General features: G+C 37.2%; 1 protein-coding gene and 1 pseudogene across 1 annotated transcript; both read left to right on the forward strand.

Annotated features, from left to right (window-relative positions):
- Positions 1-9,897: 9,897 nt before the first annotated feature.
- On the forward strand, positions 9,898-11,366 carry MAG1 (Calcineurin-like metallo-phosphoesterase superfamily protein). Its single transcript, XM_078980899.1, has 4 exons — positions 9,898-10,055; positions 10,229-10,438; positions 10,616-10,753; positions 10,849-11,366. Exons 2-4 carry the CDS (start codon positions 10,307-10,309, stop codon positions 11,143-11,145), a joined length of 567 nt encoding a protein of 188 aa, XP_078837025.1. The 5' UTR covers positions 9,898-10,055; positions 10,229-10,306; the 3' UTR covers positions 11,146-11,366.
- A 3,591-nt stretch (positions 11,367-14,957) lies between these two features.
- On the forward strand, positions 14,958-19,720 carry LOC145030267 (uncharacterized; annotated as a pseudogene).
- Positions 19,721-19,991: the final 271 nt, after the last annotated feature.

The following is a 19,991-nucleotide window of genomic DNA, read 5'->3' on the forward strand; positions in this document are numbered from 1 at the left end:
AGTACTCTCTTACGAACTCACTATACGAGTTAGGAAGTGACTGAAGAACAGCCATCTCTTCACCGACAACGGATCCCATCATTCTTAACCTATCAATGTGTGACTTCATCCCTAAGACGTGTGCACACACGGACTTTCCCTTTTTACGTTTACTTGCCAAAAGGGCTTGAGTGATATTGAACCTTTCAATTTTACAATCTTGTGGGTTAGGGAGAATAATTGGAGGAGGAGGAGGAAGTGAAGCATGATTTCTTGTTCCTCGATCGAATCGTGGAATATCATCTTCATGTGGAATGCTTGTTCCACGGGATTTGAGAAGACCATAGTTGTCGAACTTTGACATTGGGAGAAAAACGAATTCAAGTTAGTTGATTGATTGAGTCCTTGGTAAATCACCCAAATGAAAATCCAAGGCTAGGACCCAACACAATATCCTACAACTCGGGAGAGGGATGCCGTAACCCAAATTGCAGAACATTTGAAGGTAAGTGAATGACGATTCACTAATTTCCACCATGAAAAACGAAAAAGAAATTTAAGTTTTAAATCTATGAAAACTCCTAAATCCTTTGAGATTCATTGAACATTTCAATGGCATGTTTAAATCTCGATATGCCCCTCTTGTTTGTGACTGGGATGCCGAGGATCACAAAGCGGGTGTGAATAACCATGCAAACTTCATGGTGCCCTCACATGTTACAATCACCTATTCGATGTGCCGGTAAACCACACACGCTCCACCGAACTATGACAAACATTGAGTCACCCTTTGCTACCTTTGCTTAGAACCATTTAGTGTGCCGGTAAACCACACACGCTCCACTAACGTCTTCGCAAGGGCACAAAGTGTAATTTCATGGAATTGCATCAATTCACTTTTGCCTAAGTAACTAAGATTGGAAATTTGAAAAACATTTAGTTACTTGGTATTTCATTATACTTATAATGGAAGGTTTCGTCCTATCCTAGCCGTTCGGCTAACGACCCTCCACTAGTCAAGAGTGCGGTGGGTAAGAGTGGATACCCATTCAATCGCCATTTTATAGGCAATTTCCTTAAACACCCCTTATAGACCAGCTTCGTGAATGAGGCCTACTAACGGTAAGACTGACTTTTACTCATACATATATAATGTTAGACTTTTAATGTTATATATAGTATAGGGTGTATTTTATACTTTTAAAATACTATATGGTTAACTTTAACAATTACACTTTTAATCCAATTAAAAGGTTAACCTAAACTTTTATGGATTTATTAAACCTCTTTTAACTATACTCCTTAATTAATTAATAAAACCATAAGGGTGTGATTTGAACTTTTCAAAACATTACTAGGGTTTTAGAATTTAACATTTCTAATTAAACCTTTAATCAACTTTTAAATTCCAAAACTTGAGGGCAAGTTTTGAAACCTTTTTCAAAACATTAGGGTTTTAACTATTTAAATTTTAAAACTCCAAAACTTTTAGGTTCAAATTTAAACTATAAAACCTAAAGGGGAAAATATGAAACCTTTCATAACAACAAGGATCAAATAACAAATAATTTTAAATTAACATTTAATCACATAATTATCCATATTTGATTTATTTAATGATTTCTTGCAAAACAATTTATCAATTTACTCAAAATAATTAATCAATTATCTTATAAGGAAACAATTATCTTGTTAATTGATAACTATCTTTAATTAGATCAAGAATATAGTCATATATATCATAAAATCGGATTTATATTGATCTAACATGATAAGGTAACTATCCAAATGCAAAAACAGCAAGAAATCCCGAGATAAGCATTATCTGACGCTCGAACTCGCCGAGTACCACACTGTACTCGCCGAGTTGAGGACTACTCGCCGAGTACACTGTGGTACTCGCCGAGTTCCTCAGCCATAAAGCCCAAAAAACGATTTTCCAGTTATACAATGCATTAATACAATTGAAACCAAGCTAGGCTTTGATACCACTGTTGGGTTTTAGTCATAAGACATCCTATGTGCTCATACAAACCCTAATGCTTGGATCTAGGTTTCTCTATTGTACATGCTTTGAATCCAAGACTATAAACCCTAATTCTAACATATGGAAATTGACATTAACATATAATTAGGTTTAAGAACATACCTTGATTGTTATGTAGCAATAACAATCCCAATTCCTCCTTGAATTGGCTTTGGAAGGCTTAGAGTCACAAGTGTCACTCCTCTAATGGCTTACAAACACCATAAGCAAGTGGAGAAGGTATAAAGAGAGAGGTGAGAGGTTAGAATTCGTATCTAGGACCTCTTGGGAAGGGATACACGAATTCATGACCCTAAGGGTGTTTATATAGGTGTAGAGATAGGGTTTCAGTCATTATCCTTATCTAGTTGATTATCCATTAAGCAACCAATAAGATAATCCTTGAATCCTTATCATACTCGAATTCTAAGGCTTTCCAACCTTAAATTCGTCCACCATATAAATAAGATAATCCTTACCTTATTTTGTAACTATCACATAATTACAAATCAGCCCCTCTAGTTTAATTAATTACATTTGATCACAAAACTAATTCTTAATTAATTATTGACCAATATTAATTAAACAAATATGATTTCTCCTTTAATATATTATTCCTATAACATATTAATAAATCATATTATCCTTTCTCTCTTTATTCATTTCTCCAATCAAGTTGCTTTGGTGAAGGCAACCCAAAAGGACCATGCACCATCGGGTCAAGTACATACCAAAATAGTTATGGACTTAGACACTAATCCAACAGATCGTGCTCCTTAATCTGTAACAGCCAATAACTGGTTCATGTGGTAGTGCTCTGAGGATCTACATTGTCGCCTGAGAGCGTTACATTTGCACCATAGTGGAAGACGCCTCTGACGAGGCTGAGCCTTTCTCTGCGAGCGCCCTGCTCTTAGGGGCGTTAGGTTCTGTTGGGCTTGGCGTACTGGGCGCAACATGCCCTGGGGTATTCTCTGGCGCGACCGGGTGTGGCTTCTTTGTGCGCGTTAGGGCACGTCATCATTGTCCATTTCTACCATTGCAAACTTGAAAACTTGCGATTTTAGTCAGTTACACAAGATATTTTAAGGTAAAAGTAAACCAAGAATGACTTCCCAAATGTGTTGCTCTTGTGGCCAACCATCGCTTTATTCATACCCTAAGACCCAAAGGTATACCCTTTATTTTTCTATGTCATATCAGTTTTTCATTTACTCAGCTTTCATTCACCAAAACCTAGAAAATTATCGTTTTCACTACCTTTTATTTATTTATTATTTTTTAAAATATATTTTATACAAATATTATACTTGTTTTGTAGGTAATTAAAAATCATAATTTTAATATATTTTTTAATAATTTTTTAGTATATATATATAATTTAATAAATATTTAAAAACTACAAAAAACCTTTAAGCTATTATCCAATTAAGAGGTGAAAGAGAACGTGAAAAGGATATCACACACATCTGAATCGCATGGCCTAAACTACACCTAGGGTGTAATGTTCCTGGGTGCGGTTCCGCTTCCTTTCACCCACCCCACCAGTATTGTAACGACCCAAAATTCAAGACAAAAAATTTCTTTTAATAAAACTTTACTTAAAGCAAAATCATTAATCCAAAACATAAACAGAGTATCAATTTCCAAACACATGTTCGTTATCAGAGTAAAACATTCCCAGGCTGTCTAATCAATGGTGTGTGCCATGCGATCACCCCGAGCTCTTCCCTCCGCTACCGGAAGTACCTAAAACCAAAATTGAAAACCGTAAGCACGAAGCTTAGTGAGTTCCCCACCCTACCACATACCATGCAATCACATACTGCACATACTGGGCCACGCCCGCTATCTTGGGCCTCGTCCCCTGCCTCGGGCCTTGCCCGCTACAACGGCCCCGCCGCTCCAGGCCCGCCTGGCTTCGAGCCCCGCTCGGATACAGATCTGTTTCACTTAGGCCTCGCCTGTCACAGGGCCTCGCCCGCCAACAAATAATAACACATAAATATATCACAACACATAAGCTAAACTCATACGATTGATCCTGTCCTAAGGCCTCGCCTATCCTGGGCCTCACACCTGTCCTGCTACTGATGAGTCATGGAACCCCATCCACACTCCTAATGGTAGTGATATACGGGCCCAGCCCACTCTCACTCCTTCCCTAACTTGGGCCTCGCCCCTGTTCTGCTACTAATGAGATGTGGAACACCATCCACACTCTGCTATTGGTGAGATACGGGACCTCACCCACACTCACTTCCCTACCAAGCACATACATGCATCACACAGACAACAAGTATAAACTATCATGTAAACAAATCCTTGGGCACCCGCCCGCTAATAATGGACCTCGTCCTGAATATCATACTAGCATAATGTGCCTAGGGCTAACCCCCGGGCCTCCTACTCATAACTACAGGGGTCGGCATTGTGGCCTTAGACCCATTCACACAAAGGGAAACTCGCCTGCACTGCTGAACTTGCTGATGATCTCACTAGCTGCTGCCCGACAACTCTCTGAACTCCTGCTCCCCTTGCTCCCCAAACTACCAATATCAATGCAACACTGAGTCTAACTGACCCCCGAGAGACAACCAAGTCAACTCTGGTCAAAGTCAAAGTCTTGGTCAAAGTCAACCTTCCAGCTCAACCCTACTCGCCGAGTCACCCTACTGACTCGCCGAGTTCATATGTTCAGAGTCCTTCCATTCGCGTCTCGACTCACCGAGTCAGTCCATGACTCGCCGAGTTTACTGATTTCTGAGTCCCGACCTGTCCAACTCACCGAGTCTCCACTCGACTCACTGATTCGAGTCTCAACTCGAAGGGTTTGGGGTTTCGCGACCTGACTCGCCGAGTCCAAGAACAGACTCGCTGAGTACAAGGCAATCTTCATCTGACTCGACGAGCTGTTCATCCCACTCGTCGAGTTGCTCCTGCTCTTCATGCTACTCGCCGAGTCCACTCAAAGGACTCGCTGAGTCCATTCAGATCTCCTTACATGCAGAGGACTTTTAAGTCATGCATGGACTCCAAACTGTAGATCTACCCTTCCCAAGCCTATTCCTCACGTAAATTTGCAAACTTTACGTGTAGAGAAGGAGATCTAGGCAAAATACACCATAAACTAAGGTTTAAGGCAAAGAGGCTCCATAATCAACTCAAGGGCTGATACTTTATGCTCTCAAGACCATAATATGCTTAGATCCGAAGTAGCAACTTCAGATTTGGCTTCTAACTCAAAAGGGGTAGCTAATCATGGCTAGAAAACCCCCAAAACTCACAACCATGTTAGATCTAAAGGAGAGAACGACTTAATACCTTCAATAACTCAGAAATTTTCCCCAAATCTTTAGATCTAAGGCCAATCCTTGAAGCTTCAATGATTCCCCTTCTTCTTCTTCCTTCAAATCACCCCAAAAATGGTTTGGAAGCTTGAATGAGCAACAATGGGGCTTAGGGTTTGATGTTCTGGGTGAAAGAGGCAGTAAAGGAACCCTAAGGGAGAGAATGAGACGTTTAAATAGGCTCCAAGTCCCGAATTTAGGGTTTTCCTCGCACAGACCAGACTCGCCGAGTCCCCTTGGCCGACTCGCCGAGTCGGTCACTTACTCCTCGACCCGAATCCCACTCGGACTCGCCGAGTTCCTCCTTGGACTCGTCAAGCCGCCCTTTAAAATTAGGGTTTTCTTTCCTTTCTTGGCCTTCTAGACTTCAGGTGTTACAGGTATGGGTATTGTTATTCCTATACTAGATTTTATTATCCTATCCCTGTAATTATAAACTTGTTGGTAGTTGATTTTTATATTATTCATTTAATTGCAACTTTTTAAGAATTTAAAATTTCTTAACCAATACATGTTTATCTTTATATAAAAGACGAGTTCAGTATAACTTTAACTTCTTTCATTGAAAAAAGTATTATGTAAAGTCCAATGTTTCTTTGAAAAATGTATTTTTTTTTTCTAAAAATACTACAATGTACCATTGCAACCTACAATTACTTTAAAAAATGAAACACATTAATTCACTTAATCAAACAAGAAATTACAATACTTGTATATAAACAAGTAAAATAATAATAATTAAGTAATATATTAACCAAAAATAAAAATAAAAACCGGTCATGACTTCCCGGAATCATTATGCTCAACCACCACCGGCAATTTACTGCCACCACTAACCACCGCCATCTTTGCCGGAGAAGAGAGGAATACAGACCGAGAAGAGAGGAAAAAGAAAATCCGACTAAGACTAACAACCACAATCGTCTCCAGAGAAGAGAACAAACGTCATGACTACAATCGCCGAAGAATAGAGAAAACTCCATTGCCACTGTCGTCAGAAAGGATACGAAATGTCACAAATCGCCGAAAAGTCCCATCTCTCATCGTTGGAGGCCATCTGAAGTGTGAAATCGCATGAAGTGTTGCCATAAATCACGTGAACCACTGTCATTACTTCGCTGGATATCGCTTTAAACTCACCGGAAATCGCCTCTCGTTATCTCTGGAGGCCGCTTATATTTATTCGGGTTAATTGAAAAGTAAGGATTTTATACCCTTTAAAACTTAGGTTCAGAGCCTATTTAATTTGCAGAAATTTCATTTTTTACCCTTTAGTTTTAGGGGATTGATTTTTTCATGTGATTTTTGTTTCCTCAGAATTCATATGAATTGTCAATATTGCCCCTAATTCATATGAAACCATCAATATTAATTTAATACTTAATTTCTTTTTTCTTTTTTGATATTTTAATACATCAACTCTATTCTTTTTAAGAGGTGTTATAAATATATTCATTAAATAAAACTATTATAAAATTAGTCACTTAGTAAAAAACTACAACGTATATAAAGGTTGGGCGATTTAATGTTAGACTCTTCAAACTGTGGTTGCAAATTTCGTAAAAGTTGTGGGTTATCATGTGATTGCATGCTTTCTTTCTACTAGGTTAGTATGTTTAGTTACAACATACAAATAGATTTTTAAATATTAGATAAATAACTATTTTATATTTCAATGCAGGTGAAAATATACCCTTGGATTCGATAGATATCTTTTGGAGGAAACTTGATATTTCAGATACGACGTCTGTAGTAGACGACGATATTAATTGCGATGATGTAGTGGATAAATTTAAAGAAAACTTCAAAAAACAATCAAAAGCCGGGAAAATGTTTTATAAGAGAAAGCTAGAAGAGATATATGACCCGTATAAAACTGATGTTAGAGAACCTATGGTTCAAAAAGAAAAAAAAAACACGCATGGACGACCAAGTGTGAAGAAACAACAGAAAAAGAAAGCCAATCCTCCAAATCATGCTCCTCGTAGATGCAACTTCTCAACCACATCAGAGTTTAATGGAGTGAATTTTAATAAAGAACCTGAAAGACATAGCTTTTCGTGTGGGACTGACTTAAATGATGAACCCCAAAGACATAGCTTTTCGTGTAAGATTGACTTAAATGATGAACCCCCAAAGCATTATCCATTCCAAATGAATTGTATTCCAGATATATTTCATGACTACATCGACGATATACAGGATGTAGAAGGTGATGGAATCGTGGGTTTCAATCGGTAGCTGTTTGTTTGGGTTATAATGAAGACCAGTGGCTTTATATTTGAAAACAATTGCTTGAAGAGTTAGAGAGTCAATATTACGCATACCATAGAGTTTTTACTGACGGGTTCAATGAGGTATACCAATCATTGTGTTGGTTCGAGTCACCTACACCTTTCCGACAACATTAGTTGCATATGCCTTTGACTGGTTACTTGATTGCCAACAAGTTTGGCGTGATCGTTCATTGTTTAAGCCACAAACAATCTATGACATGCTTCCCTCTTTGGTGAGGTCCCGAAGAGTTCCAACCCCACCGAGTCATTACGTTGGCACTTGTAAACGATATTCATTATATTTCGGTGTTTTTGAAAGGAAATTACCCAATGTCTCCTACCACAACATATTGGAATGCCCATAAAAATCTGTCTACATCTACATGACAAACTATGTATTGGCTGCGTTTTGAGTCACAATATTATTTTATATTTGAACTTTTATTATTATTTGTTGCATTAAAATATTACTTTATCATTGTTGTGTTGTGTTGTGTGTTTTTTTTTTTAATTGAATAAAAATATTTACATATCTTTTATAAAAATAGTATTATAAATCATCTATTTAATAAATAAAAATATGCCATGATAATCTAATTATTAAAAAACAATTATTAGGGGTAAAAAGCTAAGGATATATTTTGTAAGCTTAATAAAAATAAAAGAGCTAGAATTAAGATGAAAATAATATCTTGATAAAAATACGAATAATAATATTATCCATATATTTTCTTTAATCTCTTTCACGTTTTTTATTAATTTATTATATATTAAAAAACTATTAATAATAATTATGTAATCATAATTTAATCATTAAAACAATTAAAAATAGTAATGATTAGTAAAGAAAAGTAAAATAATTAGTAAAAACAATTATTAGAAAAATTATTAGAGAGTAAAAATAAATAGACATAAGATAGGAATAAATGAAACTCAACACTGTACCATTCAACCTAAAGTTAGGCCTCTCACGAGCCATGAGTAAGGTTTTATTATAGTCTAAAGCCACTCTCGACTCCAGAAAGGCATAGTTCAAATGTCCTCTCATCAACTTCAATAGCAAAAAGGATTAAAAATAGTTAGTTATTGGTTGACTTTTGATAAAGATGTCTATAAGATGTTTAAAGGGTGTCTTAATAGCAACACCCATAAAACTTTTGTACAAAGTCAAAACAATTATTTTAACATCTCATCAGGGGCGGATTTAGGGGTGGTTCAGGGTGGCACCGGCAACCCCTAACTTTTTCAGTCGCAGTGGAAAAAATTTCAAAATTTTTATTTTTCCTACTATTGTGCAACCCCTGTCTTTCTCATGCAACCCCTACCGTGAAATCTTGCGTTCGTTCCTGCATCTCAGGTTATGATTATGACAAACAATATGCTATCATTATTAGAAAGTTTGATAATCTTAGTTTTAGGTTAATTTGGTGAAAAGAAGCTTAAAAAAAAATTAAACAAGAAATCTAAGACTTTTAGCTTGATTTTGTGAAGCATGTTAATTTCCAACTATAAAAAAAGGTGTAGATCAAAGCCCATGATAGTACCAAGATGCAGTTAGATTACGTGTCGCGTATAATTTTAATGTGATTGTGTTTTATAAACTTTTAGCTTAATTTGAAATTTTAGTAATTTTAAAGTGATTGTGTTTTATAAACTTTTAATCAATCTTGGTGATTTCAAGTGTTCTAATGGGATACCATAAATCAGATTAAAAATTAAAAATTAAAACCGATTCAAATTAAAAATTAAAAAAAACATTAAAACCGATTCAAATTAAAAATTAAAAAAAAAAAAAAATACTCAAATTGGGATACCATAAATCAGAATGTCATTTTTTACTTTTCTTTTTTCCATTCACTCTTTGAATTCTTAAATTATTTTATTGATTTTGATTAACGTCAAATGTTTTTTTTCATCCAGGTTGTTCAATAAGGTCAACACACGAGATGCATATTCATTTCTAGATCAATGTATGCATCTTCATTATAATCAAATCTTATTGGCCTCAAGAACCTGTCAAATAATCGATGAGATTCATTAAGGTTGACTTAGATAGATTAATAAAAAAAGTCAATAAATAATTTATCATATCCAATATAAATAAATAACTGAAATAAATATATATAGTCAAATTGAACGGTTTTTATGAATTTGGCATAAATAAAAGTATAAAACCATAGTTGTTGAAAAGAGAATTTAATTAAAGTTTCAAAGATAGTGGGGGTGAAATGCCAAACCCACAAAAGTAAAAGTCATTTTTGTAATTTTTCTTTCAAACTCGAAGAATCATAATGTTGCACACGCCTAGTTAATGACGACGCCCCTCTTCATCTACGATCGGTTTTGATATCCAAAATTAACCAAAAAAATCTGTAAATTTTGACTCAGTTCCGTTGAATTTTCGACTCTCATCGAATTCTTGAGGTAATTGGATGTGTTAATCTCTACTTTACTTTAACTAATTTCAGTCACTTGATTACTGTCTATGTTTGTATTAGGGTTTACTAAAACCTAAGATCATCAGTGATCCAGCTGATTTACATTTTTATTATTGATCCTCATTAAATCGAGTTGCTCTCCTAATCCTTTTCGTTTAGGGTTTGCTGAAATACATGATCGTTAGGACCTTGCGAGAAATCGAGCTGCGTGTGTAGCTGCTTTTGGGAGTTGGGAAGATGGTGTTGGTATTGGCAATTGGGGATTTACATATTCCACATAGAGCACCTGATCTACCTGCCAAGTTCAAATCTATGCTTGTTCCTGGCAAGATTCAACACATCATTTGCACCGGTAATCTCTGTATCAAAGTAAGTCAATAATTCGCTTATACACTACTTTTCTACAAACAATTAATGGTTTATCAAGACGTGATTGGTTTCCTGAGTATATTAGTTTAGTTTAAGGCTTTAAGGGATCATCCAAATGCGATTTGTTCCTTGACCAATGAACATTTCTTTCTGGTTTATGTGTCCATGAACAAACAGGAAGTTCATGATTATTTGAAAAGCCTATGCCCAAGTTTACACATCACTCGAGGTGAATATGATGAAGATGCTCGTTACCCAGAGACCAAAACACTCACCATTGGCCAATTCAAGCTTGGATTATGTCATGGTCATCAGGTTAGTTAGTGATTACACATTAACCCATTATGTTATGATTTAGATGGGTAAGTAGTTAATGATATGTGATTATACATACTCTGAAATGAAATTAGGTTGTTCCATGGGGGGATTTGGATTCATTAGCCATGCTTCAAAGACAATTAGATGTGGACATTTTGGTTAGTGGTCATACTCATCAGTTCAAGGCTTATAAACATGAGGCTGGTGTGGTTATTAACCCTGGTTCAGCCACTGGTGCATACAGCAGCATCACTTATGATGTGAACCCGAGTTTTGTTCTTATGGACATTGATGGCTTACGTGTTGTTGTTTATGTTTATGAACTCATTGATGGAGAAGTGAAGGTTGACAAGATTGATTTCAAGAAAACATCCACAGCTACTACATGATGATGATAATAATAATAATAATAATACTAAGATTGTTCATCTTTTGTTCCTTTTAATATGCTAACTTTATTAGGCTCTTTCTTGTCTTTTAAGGTTTTCAAACCTTGTTTTTACGTTTGGTGTATGTGATCTATTTCTTGTTTGTTTTGTCATGTAAGGAAGTTTATTTGCCTTTTTTTTCGTATCTTTTTACTGTTTTTATTGATATGGTTTCGTTTTTATGTTTTGCTTGAGTGATTACTTACAAATGTTTCATTTTGTAAATTTGTATGCAGATTATAATGTTCAGTTATGGTATATCCTTGTTTATAATTGTTTTTGAAATTAGAGTAAACTACAGAAATGGTCTCTGTGGTATAGTAGAAACTACAATTTTAGTCCAGGTTTGCATTTCGTTACATTGGTAATCCTTTTTGTCTAACACCCGTAGAAAGCAAAGTAGACAGTAAAATAATTTATGTAAAATGCCGACTTTACCATTTTTATTGCGTTATTTTTTTATTAATATATAATAATAGAAAGGTAAAATTGTCATTTCAGATGGCTTTAACATTTGATTTCTAACGGTGTTAGACAAAAAAAAAAAACTCACAACAAAATGAAAACGAAACGGATTATCGATTTAACAAAATGCAAACTTGGACTAAGATTGTAATTCTTACTATACAACAAGGACAATTCTGTAATTTACTCTTTAAATTAACAAAATGCAAACTTGGACTAAGATTGTAATTCTTACTATACAACAAGGACAATTCTGTAATTTACTCTTTAAATTATTAGATATGTTGTGACTGAATATGGTGAATTAATCTGAATATATGTTATATAAATATCTTTTATTTAAATAATTCATGAGTTGGCACTTTTGGGCGTTATAACATCTATCAATCTTTTTCCACTAAACAATAATTCAAGACTAAATGGTTATTTAGTATCATTACAAATGATCATCTACACTAAAATGGAACGTACTTTCAATTTCGTCTTTATTATTGCAAATATACTTTGGATTTCACTCTAAGGTTGTTAAGTGTTTTATGCCCGATTACTTTTTCCTTCCATTCCATTTTTTTTACCAGTGATAGCTTATTTTATTTCCTTATTTTTATTAGTTTATTTTAGTTTTTTAGATCTTTTTATCATTAATGCATTGTATTTTATTTTATTTTCTTTAGTTTGGATCGTACCGGGTGCTTGTTATGTTGCATAAGATATTTTGTAGGTTTTTCGGTGCTTGTTGCGGTTGCGGGTTGATCGGAGACGGGCTTAGTGGGCTCCCGAGGCATTATTGGGCTTGGCGGAATCAAAGAGGATGAATTGGGCCTTGAAAGATATTGGCTTGGATTATTTGGGCTTGTGAAGATGGATCATAAAATTCAAATTTTGGGCTTGGAGCATCCATTTGGTGGCTAAATGATGATTGGTGCATTTCAAATTACAGGGAAAAGGAGGGGGGGACCAAAGGAATCTTTGGTAGTGGAAGGGTGTAGTGGCTTGGTGGACCAATAGCATTACAGCAACATTTGCGCGGGTGGAATTTCCGTCGCGCGGGTACCCGCGCAACTGCCCAGTTTGGGCATTTTGGTCATTTGGCTTGCCTTAACCCTTGGGGATCAGATCTGGAGGCTCATTCACGTTTTTTCCACCATTAGAGACCTGCAAGAGGCGATTTTGGGAGCAAAAGTTCATTTCCTTTCATCTTTCCAAATCTTAGGTAGTTTCTTTATGCAATTAGATTATTGTTCTTGTTTCTTTGTTGCCATGAGTGGCTAATACTCTTATTTGGTTAATTTTGGCTGAAAACCAATGAATGTTTGTGGGTTTTGAAGGATTTATGTTGATTATTAATTTATTCCATGTTTATGATTCTAGTTTGCAATTCCTATGCTTATTTGATACTTTGATCATGAGCTTAGTATTTGATTGAGCAATAGTTGATTTATTTCATTGATTTTGCATTGGATCATTGAATTTATCTAGAACAAAGGCTTTATGATGGTAGAAATCATCTCTAGCTTGTGAATCATATCTCCTTTATGGATGTGTAAGCATTTGACATCCTCTAGGAATTGGGGATTCCTTCATTCTTAAAGCTAATTGATTTCTTGGGATTAATTGCTTCAATTGACCCTTGATCTTAATTAAGAAGGTGTGTTGTGGGCTTCCCCAACCTCCATACTATCTATGAGGAATCTTGGCATATCATGCTTCATGATTGCTATAACCAATTTGGGATGAAAGATAAGCTTTGTATTAGATCCTAATGATAAACACACAAATGTTCATTGTGTTGAATTGCCTTAGTTAACCAATTATTCACAACCTTTGAGCATCTCATCAACTTGCTTAATTGCAAGGTTTTTAGTTATTCAAGTATTTTAGTTATCAAGTAATCAAACACCCCCTTTTTATTTTAATTGTAGTTAGTTAGTTTAATTTCACTAGTTCTATTAAATTGCATTGGTGATTGAATACAACCATTTCCCCGAGGATCGATACCCCTTTTTACCATTATATTACGTTTAGTTAGCAATCAAAGGGTGTAATTTGCTTGGTGGGCTTGACATCCCGACCAAGTTTTGGCGCCGTTGCCGGGGAAGTTGGTTTTTGTTATTTGATTGTTTATGCCTAGGTCTACAAGAACCGGTGAACTACTCTACAATCCGGAAATTGAAAGAGAAGCAAAAAGGTTGAAAAAGTTAGCCAAACAAGCAAAGCAACAACAACTAGTTCAAGCTTCTTCCTCTTCTCCACTAATCAACATAGAAGATCAAGTTCATACTTCAAGTGATACCGACACCGAACCAAGTTCTCCAATTGTTGGTCATTCCTTTGAAGACATTCCATTTGAAAACCACATAGCCATGAATCACACTCCACCTCATAATCCCAACCCAAACCCAATCAACCAAGATGCCAATACCCCACCCCATCAACCAAGACAACAACCACAAGAACCTCTCATTGATATGCCACCTTGGAATCAAGCCCCTCCTCAAAACCAACCCAATTATCAACCACAACCACAATTACCAAACCAACACCTCCACCAAAACAACCAACCTCAAAACAATGCTTTTCAAGTTCAACAAGTACATTACCCAAATCAACCTAATTACCAACCCCCTCCAATGTACCAAAACCCAATGTACCCACAACAACAACCTCCTTACAACCAATACCCTAACTACCAACCTTATCCACCACCAATCTACAATCACCAACAATACCCATATCCACCTCACCAACAACCACCCAATTACTTGCAACAATACCCCAATCTACCTAATCCACCCAATCCTCCTCAAGAGTTGACACTTAGACAAATGATGGAAACGGATGTTACTCATACACCTCTTGCAATTGTTTATCCCGCAAACCGCCGAGGGATTGAATTGAAGTCAAGTTTCATCCATCAACTTACCAAGTTCCATGGGTTGGATAGAGAAGATCCTCAAAAGCATTTGAAGTCCTTTCATATGATATGTGTTAGCATGTTGCCCGACAATGTGACATTGGATGATTTCAAGTTAACCGCATTCCCGCTCACCTTGGAAGACAAAGCTAGAGAGTGGTTATTCAACTTACCACCGGGATCTATTCACACATGGGAAGAGTTACTCAAGGCCTTCAATAGCAAATTCTATCCCACCTCCCGGATATCAAGCCAACGAAGTGACATTTTGGGGATTCATCAAGGGGAAAATGAAACATTTCATGATTTTTGGGAGCGCTTCAACAATTTGTGTACAAGTTGTCCTCAACACAATATACCCGAACAACTACTTCTTCAACAATTTTATGAGGGTATGAATGAAAAAGATCGGAGGATGATTGATGCTTCAAGTGGTGGTGACATCTTCAACAAAACCCCTCACGAGATCCGATTACTTTTTGGTACCATTTCTCAAAATCAAAGGAATTTTGGGACTCGAAATGACATGAAGAGAAATTCTACACAAGTGGTTGGTGAAGTTAGCAACACTCAACATTTGGAATCAAAGCTCTTGGATTTGACTAATGTGTTAAGTCAAATGGTGGTGGGAAGTGGTCAACAATTGATGGTATGCGGTATTTGTGCAATGACGGGTCATTATATGGATAAGTGTCCCACACTTGGAAGTGAACCGGAAGATGTGAATGCAATGGGCGGGTATCAAAGTCAATCAAGACCAATGGGATTTCAAAATAATTTCAACCCCAATTGGAGGAATACCCAAAACAACCCTTATCCACCAAAGCAAAATCCACCAAATCTTTTGATGAGACCCCAACATCCACAATACCAATCCCAAAAACCTCCATATCCACAAAATTCTTATAACCCTCCACATTACCAACACCCTCCACAACAAGGTCAATCAAGTGGTAACCATCAAATGAGCCTTCAAGAACTTGTTACTTCTCTTGCTCAAAGTCAAACTCAATTTCAACAAGAAACCAAGAATACTTTCTCCAACATTCAAGCACAAATTGGAGACTTGGCAACCACTCTCAACAAGATAGAACAAAGGGGAAAACTTCCATCTCAAACCGAGAAGAACCCCAATGTGAATGCTATTACCTTACGAAGTGGGAAAACACTTGGAGAAAGTCAACCTAAAAGAGTTTCAAGAGAAGAAGAAGATGAAGTGATCATAGTGGACCCTCCAAAAGTTGTGATTCCTCCAAAAGAACCGGTTGTGCCAAATATTGATCAACCCGACCCTTCCAACAAATCCATCAAACCATTGGTCATACCACCACCTTTTCCATCCCGTTTGGCTTCCTCAAAGAAACAAGAAGAAGAGCAAGCGTTTCTCGAGACTTTCCGCAAGGTTCAACTCAACATTTCACTCTTGGATGCCATTAAGCAAATCCCACGTTACGCCAATTTCTTAAGGATTTGTGCACCAACAAGAGAAAATTCAAGACAACTGAGAAGATTCAAGTAAATGCAAATGTATCCGCGGTCATCCAAAAGAAGCTTCCACCCAAATGCAAAGACCCGGGGATGTTTGCTATACCTTGTACCATTGGTGATTTACATGTTGAAAGTGCCATGCTAGATCTTGGAGCCTCAATCAACGTCATGCCATACTCGGTTTTTCAATCTCTCAATGTTGGACCTTTGGAAGAAACCGGAGTCATTATTCAATTAGCGGACAAGTCAAGTGTATTTCCAAGAGGCATGTTGGAGGATGTACTCGTTCAAGTTAATCAACTAGTATTTCCCGCGGATTTCTATGTCATTGATCTTGAAGAAAAGACTCCTTCCAAGTCATCTATGATTCTCCTTGGAAGACCCTTCATGAATACCGCTCACACGATTATTGATGTCCACAATGGAAAGATCACCATGGAGTTTGATGGAGAGACCATTCACTTCAACATCTTCGACGCAATGAGATATCCTAGTAATATATCTCCATTGTATCGAGTTGATGTGATTGAGCCAATCACCCAATAATTATTCGAGTTGTCAAATGGGGATCTTTTGAAGATGGTGCTTAACATGAGTCTTGAAGGTGAAAGTTTGAAGAATACCTTGGATATGTATACATTGGATTCCGAAGTCGAAAATATTGTGAAGGCTTTAGAAATTACTAATTCCACAAAGAAGGATGTTTCTCAAGTTGCATTATCTCATTCTCCAATCAAGATGCCACCTTCCATAATCCAACCACCCACACTTGAGTTGAAAGCTTTACCTATCCATTTGAAATATGCTTATCTAGGTCAAGATAAGACTTTACCGGTGATTATCTCTTCTCAATTGAAAGACTTTGAAGAAAACCAATTGATTGAAGTCTTGAAAGAGCATAAAGAAGCCATGGGATGGACCATAGCGGACATCAAAGGGATAAGTCCTAATGTATGCACTCACAAAATACTCATGGAAGATGATTGCAAGCCTAGGAGAGAAGCTCAACGACGATAAAACCCTCCCATGATGGAAGTTGTCAAGAAGGAGATAATCAAACTACTTGATGCAGATATGATTTATCCAATTTCCGACTCCAAATGGGTTAGTCCGGTGCAAGTGGTTCCCAAGAAAACGGGAATCACGGTTGTGGAGAATAACAAAGGTGTAATGGTACCAACTCGAGTTCAAAATGGATGGAGGGTGTGCATTGATTATAGAAAGTTGAATTCAAGCACGCGGAAAGATCACTTCCCTCTTCCTTTCATAGATCAAATGCTCGAGCGATTGGCGGGGAAATCGCATTATTGTTGCCTTGATGGATACTCGGGTTTTCACCAAATACCCGTTGCCCCCGAAGATCAAGATAAAACAACTTTTACATGCCCCTTTGGAACATTTGCTTACAAGCGGATGCCATTTGGATTATGCAATGCTCCCGCCACATTCCAAAGATGCATGGTGAGTATCTTCTCCGAGTATGTTGAAAGTATAATCGAAGTGTTTATGGATGATTTCACCGTGTATGGGAATTCGTTTGATGAATGTTTGGGTAACCTTAAGAATATTTTGAAAAGGTGCATAGAGAAAAAGTTGGTGTTAAACTTTGAGAAATGTCACTTCATGGTTAATCAAGGAATCATTTTGGGACACATCGTCTCCAAAAAGGGCATTGAAGTTGATAAAGCCAAAATTGACGTCATCCAAACCCTACCTTACCCAACATGTGTTAGAGAAGTGAGATCTTTCTTGGGTCATGCGGGATTCTATAGAAGATTTATCAAAGATTTCTCCAAGATTACGCGACCAATGTGCCTTCTCCTTCAAAAAGATATCGACTTTGACTTCAATGTTGCATGCCAAGAAGCCTTTGACAAACTTAAAGACTTGCTCACTTCCGCACCAATAATCCAACCTCCAAATTGGGAGCTTCCATTTGAAATAATGTGTGACGCAAGCAATTTTGCTATTGGAGCGGTCTTAGGTCAAAAAGAGGGCAAAGCATCACATGTCATCTACTATGCTTCTAAAACATTGGATAATGCTCAAGCCAACTATTCCACCACTGAGAAGGAACTTCTAGCCATTGTATTCGCCTTGGAGAAATTCCGGCAATACCTTCTTGGGACAAAAGTAATTGTATATTCCGACCATGCCGCATTAAAGTATCTCATGACCAAGAAAGATGCCAAACCACGGTTGATTCGTTGGATTCTTCTTTTACAAGAATTCGACCTTGAGATAAAGGATAAAAGTGGTGCTGAAAACTTAGTTGCGGATCACTTAAGTCGGTTGAATGTTGGCGATTCTTCTTCTCCTATCCTTGATGAATTCCCGGATGAGCACCTCTTCCATATCTCAAATTCCATTCCATGGTATGCGGATATTGTCAATTACTTGGTTACTAAAGAAATTCCTCACGTCTTTACCAAGCATCAAAAGGCCAAGTTGAAGAGTGATTCCAAATACTACGTATGGGACGACCCTTATCTTTGGAAGCATTGTCCGGATCAACTAATACGGAGGTGTGTTCATCAAAATGAGGTCGAGTCAATTTTGAAATTTTGCCATGAATATGCATGCGGGGGACATTTTGGTCAAAACAAAACCATGCGAAAGGTGCTTGAATGCGGACTCTATTGGCCAACAATGTCAAGAGATACCTATCTATTTTGCAAGAGTTGTGATAGATGTCAAAGAACGGGTACCATATCCATGAGGCATGAGATGATTCAAAGTTCTATCCTTATTTGCGAAATCTTTGATGTGTGGGGAATCGACTTCATGGGTCCCTTCCCCGTTTCGTTTGGTTATACTTATATCCTCTTGGCAGTTGATTACGTTTCAAAGTGGGTTGAAGCAAAGGCTACACGGCATGATGATTCAAAAACTGTTATTGACTTCTTGAAGTCAAACATTTTCGCAAGATATGGTGTTCCGAGAGCCTTGGTGAGTGATAGGGGCACTCATTTTTGCAATAAAATGATGGAAGCAATGACAAAGAGATATGGTGTCACACACCGGATATCAACCGCTTATCATCCACAAACAAATGGCCAAGCCGAAGTGTCAAACAGAGAAGTCAAACAAATTCTTGAAAAGACCGTCAACACTACCCGAAAAGATTGGAGCTTAAAGTTAGAAGATGCTTTATGGGCATATCGGACCGCCTACAAAACTCCAATTGGTATGTCTCCATTCCGCCTTGTCTATGGAAAATCTTGTCATTTACCAGTGGAATTGGAACACAAGGCATATTGGGCGGTTAAAAAGTGCAATTTCAATCTAGAAGAAAGTGGAAAGCACCGAAAAATGCAACTTCAAGAACTTGAGGAGTTGAGAAACGAGTCTTACGAAAACGCAAGCATCTACAAAGATAAGACGAAAGCGTTTCATGACAAGCACATCACTCGAAAACACTTTATTCCAGGTCAAAAAGTTCTTCTTTATCATTCACGCTTAAAACTATTCCCGGGAAAGTTGCGATCTCGATGGCACGGACCTTTTATTGTCATAAAAGTGTTTGATCATGGTGCGGTTGAAATCAAGAGTATGGAAACAAATCAAATATTCAAGGTGAATGGGCACTGCTTGAAACCATTTTATGAAGGCTTTGATACGGGAGAATTCGATAACATAACATTGGAAGTACCAAATTACGAAAGTTGATGGAAGCGGGACTATGTCTTGGCAAAGACGTTAAATAAATGCAATGTAAATAAATAATGTCCGTTTGAAGTTTTGGGTGTTTCTACATTTGAAAATTTCCAAAATTTTGACTTTCGCGCGGGTGCCCGTGCAGACTTTGCGCGACCGATCCCAACCGCGCAGGTCCCGAGTTCTAAATTACACCAACATGGGGTGTTTTCTGATTGTTACGCGCGGGTGCCCGCGCAAATGTTGCGCGACCAGCCCCCAGCCGCGCAGACTCCGAACTCCA

Source organism: Lactuca saligna, chromosome 2 (genome assembly GCF_052625555.1).
Source record: "Lactuca saligna cultivar CGN05327 chromosome 2, ASM5262555v1, whole genome shotgun sequence".
Classification (NCBI taxonomy): Eukaryota; Viridiplantae; Streptophyta; class Magnoliopsida; order Asterales; family Asteraceae; genus Lactuca; species Lactuca saligna.

Excerpts from the sequence above, each read along its gene's own strand:
- MAG1 (XM_078980899.1), top strand. The coding sequence starts at position 10,307 with ATGGTGTTGGTATTGGCAATTGGGGATTTACATATTCCACATAGAGCA. Across the intron at positions 10,439-10,615 it reads CCGGTAATCTCTGTATCAAA|GAAGTTCATGATTATTTGAA; the intron begins GTAAGTCAATAA and ends ATGAACAAACAG. Across the intron at positions 10,754-10,848 it reads GATTATGTCATGGTCATCAG|GTTGTTCCATGGGGGGATTT; the intron begins GTTAGTTAGTGA and ends AAATGAAATTAG.